The following is a 15,295-nucleotide window of genomic DNA, read 5'->3' on the forward strand; positions in this document are numbered from 1 at the left end:
TTGGGTGCTCAATTCTTCCTTATCTCCCAATCCACTTGTTACCACTGTTCCACAACTGAAACATTAGTGTTTGTTTTTTGTTTCAAATTAATTCGGCTTTGTTGGGCCACTGCTGTTCCTATCTTTATCTCTTCATTCACCCCTCCTCCTTCTTTCACACTCATCAATTCCATCATTTCCTCGTTTTTTGACTTCTCATCAAGATAACACACGCAGGGGAGAATATAGTTCACACACACTCAACCCTTATACACCTTCCAAACACTACATTTGAAATCACAAACTATCGAATTCATCACAACATATGTATATATTTGCATAAAGAAAATCCGAAACAATAAAATACGGTTAATTTGATTCGATTGTGTCTACTCCAGCCAACAGATATATATATCTCGTTACAAATTACAAGTTTACAACACACCACCGACCTGAGAAAAGACCACATCATATGCCCCGTCAAAGAGAACCCACAACATAGCTGCGTACCAGTCTACGACCTCAGCATACGCATAGTGAAAAAAAAAAGGAAAAAATCTTTGTTACACGATCTCATTCGATTGGTTAAAAGCTAAACTTTGTTCTTGGTGAGGTGAGCAACTAGTGATACAAGTAACCCCTTGGTGTGTGGTAAAGAGAGAAAATATATATATAATTTTAGTTACTCACCTCATGAATAAGTTAGCCTCGTCTCTGGTGTGTGTATTTCTTCCTAGAGGTTCTAATTTTAAGTAAAGTGGAAGAAAATATGAAATATGTACCCAGATAAATGACATGAGAATAATGATTTTGGAACATAAAGGAGGAGGTTGAAGCCCTATATCATGTCACAACCCATGGTCGGTGGAAACTAGTCTTCGGGTTTAGGATACTCGTTCAAGTCTGGTTTGTCAGAGCTGACGTGGCTGGAATTAGCGGAGTGGGACGACGAGGGTTGAAGCGCGGTTTGGAGCGCGTCGACTCTCGCGCCGACTTGGGTCGCTTTCTTGCGTATAGAATCGGCGGACATGTTGCCCTGTTGGGTCGAAACGTCGTCGTCTTGGGAGAGCAGTTCGGGGAAGTTGAGGCGAGCGGAAGGGCCTCTGAGGTAGAAGACGGCGGTGTCGTAGGCGCGTGCTGCGGCGACGGGGGTTGCGTAAGAACCCAACCAGATTCTGGACCTCTTGTTGGGCTCTCTAATCTCCGCCACCCACTTCCCCCACTTCCTCATCCTTATTCCTCTGTATGGTTTGTCTTGGTCCTGTTGCTGTTGCTTCCGTTTCTGGCTGTTCCTGGTGGTGGTGGAGTTGGACGAACAGCAATCTCCTAAACCTTCTCCTTCCATATCTGCTACGATCGAGGAGCCCTCTCCAGCTACTACACCTACCTATTCAAAACCATGTTTCTCTATGATAGTTTTTGTGTGCAGTTGGGAAGTGCAAGGAAATTGTGCTGATAGGTCCCTGAAGAAACTGAAACGATGTTGCTGTTGTATTGGTTTGTATTTATACTGAGGTTGGAAAAGGAAAATGGGAAATAGTTTGTGTGGAAAGGAATAATAGTATTATATTATATTATTGAATGGATGAATGGGAGAGAAAAGGGAGAAGGGAAGGGAATGAGTTTCCCACTTGGCTTCTAGTCTGTCGTCTGTTACGGCCGCCACGTTGAGCTTTCTTTAAGATAAATCCAAAGATGGCCGACACAATCCATCACCCTATCTCTCTCTCTCTCTCTCCTTCTTCATTTCAAAACTCCGTTTTTTGTTCCTATTTCATACATTCCACGTAGCCTCCTCTGCCCAATGTCATCCATCGCCGACGTGGACGGGTTACGCCTCTCTATACATACTACTGTCTCTCACTCTATCCCATCACTTATCCCTTCTCACATTTTACTTCATTTCAACACACTTTTTCTTCTTCAATACTCCATATCTTCATTTCTTAATATTTTATCAAAATGTAAATAATTTAATTATTATATTTTCATCTAAATACTTACATATTTTAAAGAAAATAAATGTATTCATAAATCAACTAATAATTTAAATATGTTCATTCCTTAAAAAAATCAAAATTTAATATCATATTGTCATTATATTATTTTTATTGAAATGATGTTTTATCATATAATAAATATTTTAGATCTGTTAATATTTTAAAGACTAGACAACAGAAAAAATATTAAAAACCAAATTCGAATTTTATAAAAAAAATGAAAACATATTTTAAGCTTATTTCTTTTTCATTCCTTGCCATTATATTTATCTCCTTTCTTGGTTTTTAAAAACATTGCAGATATTTTTTTAAGAAGATAAATTTTCTTTAATTTTCAAAGAATGATTATGATTTCTTCACACAAAAATATTGCGAATGTTCATATTTCTTGGAAAGGGGTAGCTACCTTGCTAAACAGTTAACTACGCAAAGAATTGAGCATTCAAGAATATATCGCCCCCCTGAAAGATTTTTTTGATTGGTTAGAATTTGAAAATGTATATATGAAAAAGTATTTGAACATTAAAATTTAGGTCAAATACGAAATTTTAAAATTAAATCAAGAGTAAAACGAGAAAATTACTTTTGATTGAAAGCGTTGTAATTATGATTTGGATAGTCTTATACATTTTTTAATTAATTTTTAAATTCCTGAATATAAAATATTAAATACATATATGTTTTGAAAATATCAAATATATCATAATTATATGATGAAGATATAATACTGGTTTGCAGGTAAAAGTAGATGGAGGATGGACAAGTATACGGGTTTTAGAATCCCTCTTTTAAAGAAAACTAATATATTAGTTTGTTGATAACAAATACTAAATATGTAAATTTCATTTAAAATAAAATTACAATATAAAAGTTAAATTTTCATTAAACTATAAATTATAAAGTGATGTGTATGTTAAAACTGCTAATTTTTTACGATAATTAATTACTTTAGAATTTTTATATCTCCAACAATATTTAAGTAATTAGTTATAGAGAAATAAAACATATTTATTTGGATAATTATTTATTAGTAAGGCATTTAGAATAATAGAATATTTGTGAATGATTAAATAAGGGATTAGTTAAGCGTTTGTTTGTCGGAATGATAACTATTACAAGATGATGTTGGTGGATGGGTTGACGCTTAACTTAATCGAGAATCGAACGGATGAAATGAAAAGAACGATAATAGTCGGTGGTAATGGACGGTCGGATGGGTGCCAATAGAGGAAGACTTTCCGTCCACGCAATACAAAAAACTCTGTCGCATAATTGCATTCTTCAAGTTTCTTGGTTGACAGCTATAGTCTGAGTTTTTCTTAGTTCAACAATTTTATTAATTACTAAGAAATCGCATGCAATTATCACTCCAGGTTCAACCAAAGCATAAAAAATATTTAGTATCTGAATTTCTGTTGCATCATAATATTCACCAATTTTTAATTATGATTATATTAATAACGTAAATGATTTCTTACTTAATAACGATGGAACAATATAAAAAGCAGCAATCAATCAATTTTGAACTCTTTAATATATCATTAAGCTCGGATCTTCAACAACCCCTTCATGTAAAAGTTATATTTGAAATTAATGTTTCTAACGTCAACTTGTCTTTTATTTTTATTTTCTTATACAGATTAATTAATATTTACAATTTAAGTCTTAAGCACATGATGTGTTCAATTTTTTAAAACAAAATTATTTTGCATTAAAAATCCTTGTAATAATGAGTTTTTGCTAAATTTGCATGATAATTCCTCCAAACTTAAATGTTGTGGAATTAAATTGATGATCGAAGTAAACATTTTTTACAAGGAGTTTAAGTTACTTTACTGCTATACCAAATTTTTTAATCATATTTCAGTTACACTAAAGTTTTGATCGACCTTAAAGATGCATGTATCATCATCACCCATCCAATACAACAAAGCCACTTAAGTTTGAGTTTTGAGAGATTCGTCTCATCATTTTGTTCCTCCACTTGGCATATTACTAATTCATCACACATGCACCAGCAATCCACCTTAAACACACCATCTAAGTACACATATAAAAACATCTTAAAATTTTAATTTATTAAATGCTTTAAATTTATTTTAATTAATCGTTTTGAAAGTTTCCTGTTATGTCGAGTTTTCGTTTCAAATTTTATTTTTTTATCACGTTTTAAATTTATTCCTTTTTATATTGCTGGCAAATTATTCATATTATTATTGTATTAGTTTTTAGCTTATGTTTATAAATATATTTTATAGCTATAGAGAAAAGACAAACTATAAGATGCTTATAAAATTTTAAAGGAGAAATAAAAATAAATAAATTATATATAAAATCCTTGAATGTTTTTGCAGCATTGGTCTCAAAAGATAGAGAGCTTCTTAACTGACTAACGGCTTGCTGACATCAGCGCCATTAAATTTGGTGAGCATGGATTGCTGGTGAACCACAATTTTCTCACCGACGTGCTGATAAATATGTTGACTTCTACACCTTCGGATCTCTGAACAGCCGCCACCTTAAACGACTAAAATAAACACTGCAGATACTTTGCAGCAAGAACAACAAAACCAGGGAAAATACCTTTTAACTAAACTATTATAAAACACAAGGATGGAAGATGATATTTCCATTTAATAATTGGAATATATAATATTTTAGGGCATTCAATAATTTTAAATGGATAACTAATATATTCTCGTATTTTGTTATCAATCCTTTCAATACTTATTAATTAATTTTATGTTGTCTGTTATTAAATGAGGAATAGTGAAGGAAATTATAACACAAATGTTATCATTCAATTTTCTAAAAATCAACAATTTTTTCAATTAGGATTCTGTTAAAATGAACCAATACAGCATTTAGTACTCGTCTTAATTAGTTAAAAATATAAATAATATATACCTTTGGTTTTTTACGGATCGGCACCCAATGATTGAAGTGTGCACATTAGATAACTTAAATAAATAATAAACATGGTTACACGTGGAAAATAAATAGTTATAACTTCTATTGAATAAGTCAAAAACATTTTCTGGAGCATTTTCTTGATATCAGGAAGTCACTAAACACGACCCTGGGACCATGAGGCATGTCTCTAACAATCTGTTACTTGGCCCACACAGTCAAGACCCAAGTCAACATACAAAAAGAAATTTCTGAAAGGGGAAAAAGGTACGTTTTTCATACTATCAGAGAACTCTCACTTGAGCACCATCGCTGACTTGAGCGTCGAAGTGCAATCGCAGGTATTTCCACCGATCGATCGAAGTACACGAAGAGGCATAGAAACTTGAAGAATTGGACAACTAAAGACACAACTACCATTTTGTATCGACGTGGATCAATATCCAGTTACAGTTTTTAAATATACTAAATAATTTGGTTTTAATAAAGTTTTATTTACTGACATGTTGTATAGACTTGTGTTATTAAAAAATTTAAAATATTAACATGTTTGATAAAAATAACTTTTTTTTTTCTGAAAGACGTGGGATTGAGACAGATATTTATATTTTTTAAGTACATAATTATTATAATGATTTCATAAGAAAATGTTTTCACAACTTTTAAGTTTATTTAGCAACTATTTCTAGATAGTCTATGACTTGTCAAAATATTTTTTAATGATAAACCCTAACCGACCATAGACTTGGGGCTTTTTAATGCCGTGCAAATAATTAATCATCAAAACATTAGTGAGTAAAATTAGGCTGGTATTTTAAAACAAATCATAAAATCGAATATTTTGAAAATGATATAATTGGGTAGAGAAACTTCCTTAAGAGTGTTGATCAGCATTTAATCACCACTAATCAAAGACTAATGAAGTCCGTAAATATTTTGCATTAATAATATAACAATAAAATATTTATAGTGTATTTATGAGTTTGAATATGTTTATTTCCGTTATTTGTTTTAAAAAAAATTGTTTGCCTGAAAAAATACGGAGAAAATTTCATACACAAACCATATTTAAAATAATTCTGCCTCTAAAAAATGTATTGGATATCAGAAGACTCTCACATGTAATTTTTTTTTCTTTTCATCTAAGTAATTTTTAGATTTTGTTTTTGTCTTCAATAAGTTTTTTACCATTTTAGTTTTATAAAACTTTTATTTTGATATCTCTCGTTTATTGATATTCTTTAACCTTTTGTTTGACGTCAGAAACATAAAAAATGATGAAAAACTCGATTTCTAATCACAAAAATCGAGTTAAATTTTTTATATCCGATTTTCTTTTAAAGGTTTGATAATCAATCATTTGTACAAAATAATCGATTACGAATAGATAAATATAATAACATATTTTTTTAAATAAAAGCTTTCATGTTAGGTATCACTATGCCACTTAAGATCTCAGTTAGGCGCTGACACCTCAAGTAACAACAATCATTTACCATCACATGAAAAAAAAATATTATTAAACAAAAGAAAAAAGAAAAAAAAATACAAAAATACGGGGGACTAGACCAAAATCCATATGTTAACAAAAACGATACATAGGTAGACTATACCTATTCATAAAGAATTCTAAGAACAGACAAGGTGGAAGCCTATTATACCAAAGAAAAGGTTCTCTATGAAAAAATCCTAAATTAGCCAACTTATCAGCACACGCATTTCCTTCACGAAAAATATGAGTAACTGTAAACCTAATTTTCCCACAGTAATTAAGACAAGCATTCCATCGATTACGAAGCATCCAAGGAACATTTGTCCTAGCAGTAAACGCAGCACAAACCAAAGCAGAATCACATTCCAGCCAGACATTAGTAAGCCCCATCTTTTGAGCTTCCTCCATAGCATGTATAACCCCATAAAACTCAGCAACCAGAGCAGTCTGAACTTCAAGAAACGCAGAAAAAGCTCCAATAAATTCCCCCATACTCCCACGAAAAATACCTCCGCAAGTAGCAAGACCAGGATATCCCCTAGCAGCCCCATCAGTGTTAATTTTTACCCAGCCTGGTGAAGGAAACTCCCATCTAACAGGAAGAGGACGTAGAACTTTACCAGTACGAGTGTTAATACCAAAAAACTTTAGCACATTGAAATCAAACATATCATTCTTCATTGAAGCTTTAGACGAATTACCCACTAGACAAGTTAAGTCTTTAATAACCAAAATAGCCCCAGAAACCTCAATCTTATCCTGAAAACGAGCATAATTCCTCATACGCCATATCATCCAAATAGAAAAAGTTATCACAGCTAGCTTAATTAATTTAACCAACGGACTACCATCACTCTTAATAAAAGAAAGAAGATCATCCTTATTAGAGAAATGATAAGTAGGAAAAATGTGTTGAACCCAACTCCAAATACGCAAAGCATTAGCACATTCAAAAAATAAATGTTGAATAGATTCCTCGTGCTTTTCACAAAGCGTACACATAGAACAAATATGCAAACCTTTATTTTGAATATGCTGATCTGTAGGAAGCCGCCCATGAAAAACTTTCCAAAGGACAAGAGTTTTGGAAGGCGGAATATATGAAGACCAAATAAATTTACCCCAACCACAAGAAACCCCTGGATCCAAGAAAAAAAGTCCTAGCTGATTTAAGAGTGAAACGACCAGACTCATCTAGAATCCAATTAGGAATATCCTGTACCGCCCTAACCATGATATGACTAAAAAGATGAGGCATCTGCTGTAAAGACAATGGAATACTCCAATCACTACCTGTCCAAAACTGAGAGACTGTATCCGGAATACTAGCACCATCAGATAATCCTGCAATATTTGCTAAAGAAGAAGTAGCACACCATTTATCATTCCAAAAATTAATAAGAGAACCTGTACCAACAGTCCAAGAAGTATAATCAAGTATAGTAGAATAAAACTGCTTAATTCCAGGCCAAAGAGATGACGATCTATAAACCATTCGAAACTCATATTTTGATTTAAGGACCCTAGCTTTCAAGAGCAGAGACCAAGGCTTGTTGCTATAAGCAAAGTTCCAAGCAAGCTTAAGAAGATAAGCATTATTTTCATGGTGAAGGTTAATAATTTTCAAACCTCCATTCTCAAGGGGAGAACAAATCGTATCCCATTTAACAGTAGCTATACCTTTTTTCAGAATATCACCAGTCCAGATAAAATTTCGACACCACTGTTCAACTTGCTTAAGAAGAGAAACAGGCCATTTATACAAATTAAAACTATAAGCTAGAAGACCCGTAATCACCGTATTGACCAACTGAACTCGACCCATCATGCTAAGAGATTTACCTTTCCAAGAAGCTAGCTTCAATTTGACTTTATCAGCCAAAGGTTGAAGAAAACGACCCCTTGGAGCACCAACAAAGATAGGCACTCCTAAATAAGTGAAAGGCAAACAACCATGACTACAAGAAAGAATACGCTGAATTTTGGTGACAAATCTTGTAGAATTATCCATGGTGAAAAAACTACTCTTAGAATTATTAACATATTGACCAGAGAAATCACCATATGTTTTTAGAAAATTTCTCAAATTTCTAAGAGACTTAGTATCCGCCCTACAAAAAATAAAAATGTCATCCACATATAAAATATGAGAGGGAGTGAGAAAACCTTGTGGACTAGCCATATGTAGAATCTTCTTATCATTCACAAGCTTTGAGAGACCTCTACTAAGAACTTCCTCTGCAAGACAAAAAAGTATAGGAGACAAAGGATCACCTTGTCTAACACCTCTACTACAAGGAAAATAACCCACCAAACTACCATTTATTCTGATAGAAAGCATAGCTGAACGGAGAATAGTACTAATCCAACCGACAAACGAGGGGTGAAAACCAAAGCGTGACAAAACTGATAGTAAAAATTTCCAACTTAGAGTGTCAAAAGCTTTGTGAATATCAACTTTGTAAGCCACATTGCCTCCGTGAACCTTTTTAGGAAGCAAGTTAATAGCTTCAGAAGCAATACTAATACAATCTTGAATCTGTCTGCCCTGCACAAACCCATACTGATTAGGAGAAATAATTCTGGCAGCCACAAGAGCAAGTCGATCTGCCAAAATCTTGAAAATAATCTTAAATTTAAAATTAGCAACAGCAATCGGCCTGTAATCTTTAATAGATTCAGCACCCTGAATCTTAGGAATAAGAGATACCACATTACTGTTCATTCCAGGGAGAACCCAGTTTTGTTTAAAAAACTGTTGGACTGCATTACAAACATTTGTCCCAATAATAGCCCAACAAGAATGATAAAAAACACCACCAAAGCCATCAGGACCTGGAGCATTATTACCATTAAGGTTAAAAACAACATTCTTGATCTCCAAAAAATCAGGACATTTAAGCAACATCATATTCTCCTCAGAGGAAACCAGCTCAGGAATATAAGTACCAATAAAATCTTCCATATTGTTTGCATCCTGATCATGAGAAATAGACTCGGCATAAAGAGTTTTATAAAAGTCCAAAATATGTTCCTCAATGAGTGTAGGATCCTCAGTAACAACATTATCAATTCGTAGACGATGAATCCCACTAAAATTATTCCTCCTCTTGACCACAGCATGGAAAAAAGCAGTATTTCTATCCCCATCTTTAAACCAAAGCATTTTAGCCCTTTCTTTCCAAAACAAATATTGACAGTGAAGAGCCTGATCAAGCTCCTCTTTAGCGATCCTTTCTTGACAGAGAAGTCCATCAATATCAGACATACTAGCAGTCTCTAAATTTTGTTGAATACCAAGCAGAAGACCCTGTTTAAGAAGAACTGCATTGTGAACATTACCAAAAGAAATTTTTATTCCAGTCACGTAGCTCAACTTTCAACCTTTTTAACTTATGATGTAAAATAAACATAGGACAACCAACAACCTTATTAGCCCAAGAATCATGAATAAGCTTCATACATGAAGCGTCTTGAAGCCACATAGAAAAGAAACGAAAATTGCTAACCTTCTTCAAAGAATTACTAGCAAGACTAGTAAGAATAGGGGAATGATCAGAACAATTTATAACAAGAACCTGATAAGTACAAGAATCCCATTCATCCAAACACACTTCGTTACATAACGCCCTATCCAATTTTCTATGAATTCTATGGAGCCCTCTCCTTCCATTACACCAAGTATAGCAAGTACCGGTAAAAGGCATACAAGAAAGATCATTAGTATTAATCCAATCAAGGAATTCATTGCAAGAAACTTGATTAGGAGCCACCCCTCCTTTACAGTCATCGGCTGAGAGCACAGCATTAAAATCACCCATAATACACCAAGACCCTATGAAGGAACTAAGATCCCTCCACAAAACCCGTCTAGCCACGTATGTGGTAGCACCATAAACACCTGCAAAACTAAAACATTTATCATGCAAATGACAAGTTACAGAAATAAATTGTTCATTTACCAAGAAATTTCGAACCAAATTAGGAACCGACAAACACCAAAGCTTAGCAGCTTTATTAACAATAGGAGACGTAGCCACCAAATGCATATTAACAGATTTGAAAATGACTTCAAAAACATCAGTGTACGGCACCATAGGTTCAGCAAAAAAAACCAGAAGAGGTTTGTGTAGTTTGAGTAAACTAAATAATAACATATTTAATTTTTTCTATTTTAATATAATAAAAAATTAAAATAAATAATATAATATTTTCAATTTTAACATTTCTGTAAAATAAACTATTTTAATATTTAATAATTAATCTCGTAAGAAAATAAATAAATAAATTTAATCAATCAAAATTTAAATTAATTTTTATTAAATATTTTATAACTTGGTATGTAATATATAATAATAATAATTAAATATTTCTAAATATATTTTATTATTATAATAAAATGAATAATGAAATAAAATATTAAAACAATTAATTAAATAAATTCAATTTTTTAATCTATTTTTTTATATTAAAATGAATAAATAATTTAAATAAAAAATGAAAAATGAATTAATATAAATTTTAATAAATTATTTTAAGGTATTTTTGTTGTGAAATTTATTTTTTTCATTTATTAAAATTTTATAATAATTTTTATTTGATTTAAATTTGATTTTAACTTTAATTAACACTTATAAAAAATTATCTTTATAATTCTTTTATGTAAACTACTTAGTCACAAATAACTATATTGTGCATATATTCAATGATTTTCTTCTATAAATACCAATAAAAAAATCATCTCAAATATATATATATATATATATATATAATCAATAAGAGACTGATAACAATTTATCAGTCATTAAACCTGCAACAATCCAAATACTAAGCAAAACCAATAAAGGTTAACGAAGGATTTTTCTTTCTTTTTCTGAAAGACGGTGGTTACTTTTCCTCCGACGGCATGCAATGATTAATGAGCTCAAATTGATCCAAAAGGATAAGGACGACGAGATGATCGATTTATAATTGAACGTTACACTAACAACAATATGAAAATCCTGCAGGTACATCCATCAAGGATAAATTCCTTAACATGGGTAGGTACAAGCCAGTAGGTAGAAACAAATTCCTTAACAGATCAAATAAAAATAACTCGATTGACAAAATCTGTTCATTCGATATATATTTCATGATTTAAGAAACCATTCTTTTGTGAGTACATTGATCATACTGTTGTATTGTATGGTATGCATTTGTATGTTGGCTAGTTTGGAACGAGATAGTGATAATCGATAAATAAGCTTAATGTGAGTATGAAGTTCAAGCATAAATTATTATGAATCGGCTGAATTGGTAATGTGTATGAGATGTTGGGTCCTTATCATCGAGATAAAGATTCATCATAATCATCACCAAATATCTGACATCCCTTTTTAACTCCACTTAGAACACAAGTGAATACATGATCTAGTTTGGTTTCTGGATCTTTCTTTTTCTCCCGTATAGAACTTGCAAAAACACTTTCGAAGGAAAAGAAGAAGAAAGAGAAACAAATTTTAGCCTAGGTTTGTCGACCCTCACAAAAGAACCGAGAGCTTATACAGAAATTGATAAAATAAAGCCCTAACCAGGTAGTTTGTATTTTTCATCCTTGTATTTCTATAAGGATATTGATAGATTGAATTCAATGTATCATGTAACAGTAAGAAGGAACGGTGGAAAATGAGGTGAAGAAGAAAACGTGGGGTCCACCTAACTGCCCAACATGGAGGAAGTTAACTAGTCGGCAGTCCAAGTTGTCCACTAATTAATGACATTATTGTAATAAGAATTCCCAAATTATTTAACCTAGAAAATCATGAGTGATTTGACATTATTATCCAGTGTGCTAAACGCCTCCAATCCAATAAAGGAAAGCCTAACTTGGCTTCTCCCTAATTTGATATTCAGGATTTGCAGCACCACTGAAGAAAGATGCATGAATTAGAAAGTAAGTGTGAAGAAGCGTGCCAAGTTGAAGCATTCAGAAAATGAATATGGATTAACCACAACGGAACAATCCAACACTCATAAATACATGAAAACGCATGTTTTGCGGCGACGAGACAATCAGCAAATCCCATATTGGTTTCAGGACAGGACTTGAACATGGGTAGTCCCCACATCACTGCATCAATAAATAAATAAATAAATATATATTTATATTGTACTTTCTGGATTTCATCGGTTAAGAGACCAATATGATTTAAACCAGATAAATAATTAATTTAATTAATTAGAAAATTAATAAAATTTAGTTCGATATTATTTTGATGAGGAAGCGAGTTTTACTTTTTTGTTATTTTCTATAACTAAGTCAATATTTTAAAGTTTTTTTATTTATTCGTTATATGAATATTAATTGATGAATATACATAAAATATTATATGGTGGATTTTTTCAGTGAGAATATATATATATCCTTTCTTTTTACACTATTTTTCGAATTAATACAAAAATTAAAGCCCTCCACATGCTCGTTGTCTAATTCACTAATTAATACTATCCACGTGCCTATTTGCTGCCCAACTTTCCTTTTAAATGTAATTTGTAAGGTTATTTCTGAAAAAAAAAATATAATAAAAATCAGAAGGGGTGTTCCTTTTATTTACACATTAATTAAGCCAGGTTATTTCCCTAACGTCGGTAAAATCAATTAAAAAATAATTAATCCTTTGTTGTTGTGTATGGAAGGAAATAAAAAAAAAAAGAAAGAGTTTAGATAAGTGAATGCCGACATTCGATTAATGGAGATTAAAGTAAAAGAACAATATTGTTGTCTTGAAGCAAAAGAGACAAACACTATAGCCGATGAAATAATGTAGGTATGCAACTAATTTATCAGATTTAATAGTAAGCTGATGTTACACTTTACTCAAATGCCACATGTATTATATTTTACTTCAATGAATTCGCACATGCATTACACTTTACTGCATGTATTCTTTCTATATTTGTTTTTTCTTATCTTTTTCCATGCACGCCTAAAAAATACAGTTAGAAAATGAAAAAGGAAACATTTTATTGTCTAAATTGAAAAAAAATCAATAGTGGTGCTAGTTTTTTTCTTTTTAAAGTCTAACATTTTGTTAAAGCCCACCATGTCTGTGCTTTTTAAAGTCACGGGAAGAGTTATCAATAGCATTTATTTTTCTTCCATCGACTTTTGCACCTCATTTTTTTTCTTTTCTTTTCTTCTTTTCTGTAATTTTATTTATAATATTTCAAGAAAATAAGCTGAATTATGATAATTATATTGAATTAAAAGATACAATTTGTTGGAACAAAACTATACTCCAAAATAGTCGGTTGAATTATTTCTAATTGCTTTGTTGATAAAAAAAATAATATTTTAATATATATTAATTTAGTGGTAAAAGACTGAAGATAACCGTGGTAACACAACAATAACACGTTCGGACAAGAGTATGAACGATCTCTAAAACTAAAACATTCGGAAGTTAAGAATAAGTGTATTAACTTAGCCGAGTGTGTGACCCGTCTTCCTTTCTTGCCCTTCCTCTTATATATACTGGAGTTTTCCCCTATCTTTCCTATATCTGATCGTGTTATTGACCTAAGTTCATTCATAAGGACTATTTATTTAATATCCCTAGATTTGCGCCACTACAACAATCAATTCTCTCTACTAATAATATCGAGCCTTAATATTTTTTATTAACAATATAAAAAACGATCACTTAATGTGCTTGATCGGACTCAACCCATAAGACTACGGACACAATTATTTATTTTTCTTTTTTAGAAAAGAGACTATAATTGTGTTGTATTAGAAATAATGAGTGGTGACTATAAAAAATTTCGTAATTGCATATGAAAAAAAAATAACTAAGTAAAGTTGAAAAAAAAATAGATTGAAAATTTAATGAACAAACGATAGCGATTATCTTAAAACCATCATAAAAATTTATTATATTTACCTTAAATTAATTATAAAATTGTTACCACCATCTTTTTCTTTTTACGACGAATTCATTCAAAATTAAATCAATTAAAAAAAGTCTCAGATGTCTTTTTTTATGACCAATCCCTTTATAACTCATAAAGTATTATCACACCATTTCAAAATACATGTATTAAATATTGTTGAAAAAACATGATAGTTATATTTGTTGTAGGACATAAAATTACATATTTATAGTTAGTTACGAAACATATTATATATGTACTGAGATTAAAGCATTTCATTGTATATAAGTGGGTGCAAACCTCAACTCTATGAGTCGGTTTTATGGGGTTGAGTTAGGCTTAAAGTCCACTTCTTAATATGGTATCAGAGTCATTTCGAGTCTATTCTAGCGATTGTTTGTGTTGGGTCTATCGTGCCACCCGTTATCAGGCCGCTATTGGACCACCCATAATATATAGTGTCACACACGAGTTGAGCCGGTTTTATGGGTTGAGTTAGACTTAAAGTCCACTTCTTAATATGTACATTATAATTATTGGAAATCAAATTTTTATGTTTATTAACTATGACAACTTAAAAAAATCCCTCACGTGTCTATTATGAAAGAACTTGTAAGGGTCTAAAAAAAATAACCTTAGAGTAGAAGTGGTATATTTTAAATGATACCTGAATATTTTATTATTAAAATGAAATGACATATAAATAGAAAATTCAGTTATTCAGGTTTCATTTTAAAAGAACCACCATCTCTCTAAAAGTTTCCTTTTTCCTTTCCTCTCCCTTCTCTCTAAGATTCTGATCTCCTCGCTTATCAGTTTGGCCATCGGAGTCTGTCGTTGGACTCCTGGCAGCGAAGACTACAAGACTGCCCGATCAGAGTCTCTTATAGAGTAAGTTCAGTTTTGTTCCTCTTTTTTCTTTTCTCTCCATTCTCTCTAAGATTCTGATCTTCTTGCTTATCAGTTTGACGATCGGAGTCTGCCATTGGACTCCTGGCAG

The 15,295-nt window shown here is 31.7% G+C and overlaps 1 protein-coding gene across 1 annotated transcript; it reads right to left on the reverse strand.

Moving 5' to 3' along the window:
• Nucleotides 1–332: 332 nt before the first annotated feature.
• On the reverse strand, nucleotides 333–1,522 carry LOC137823170 (ethylene-responsive transcription factor RAP2-1-like). Its single transcript, XM_068628321.1, has one exon. The coding sequence runs from the start codon at nucleotides 1,322–1,324 to the stop codon at nucleotides 851–853; it is 474 nt and encodes a 157-aa protein (XP_068484422.1). The 5' UTR covers nucleotides 1,325–1,522; the 3' UTR covers nucleotides 333–850.
• Between the last annotated feature and the right edge of the window lie 13,773 nt (nucleotides 1,523–15,295).

The sequence above is a fragment of the Phaseolus vulgaris genome, chromosome 9, assembly GCF_000499845.2.
Source record: "Phaseolus vulgaris cultivar G19833 chromosome 9, P. vulgaris v2.0, whole genome shotgun sequence".
NCBI classification, from domain to species: Eukaryota; Viridiplantae; Streptophyta; class Magnoliopsida; order Fabales; family Fabaceae; genus Phaseolus; species Phaseolus vulgaris.

Coding starts and splice junctions, on each gene's coding strand:
- LOC137823170 (XM_068628321.1), bottom strand. CDS start 1,324: ATGGAAGGAGAAGGTTTAGGAGATTGCTGTTCGTCCAACTCCACCACC.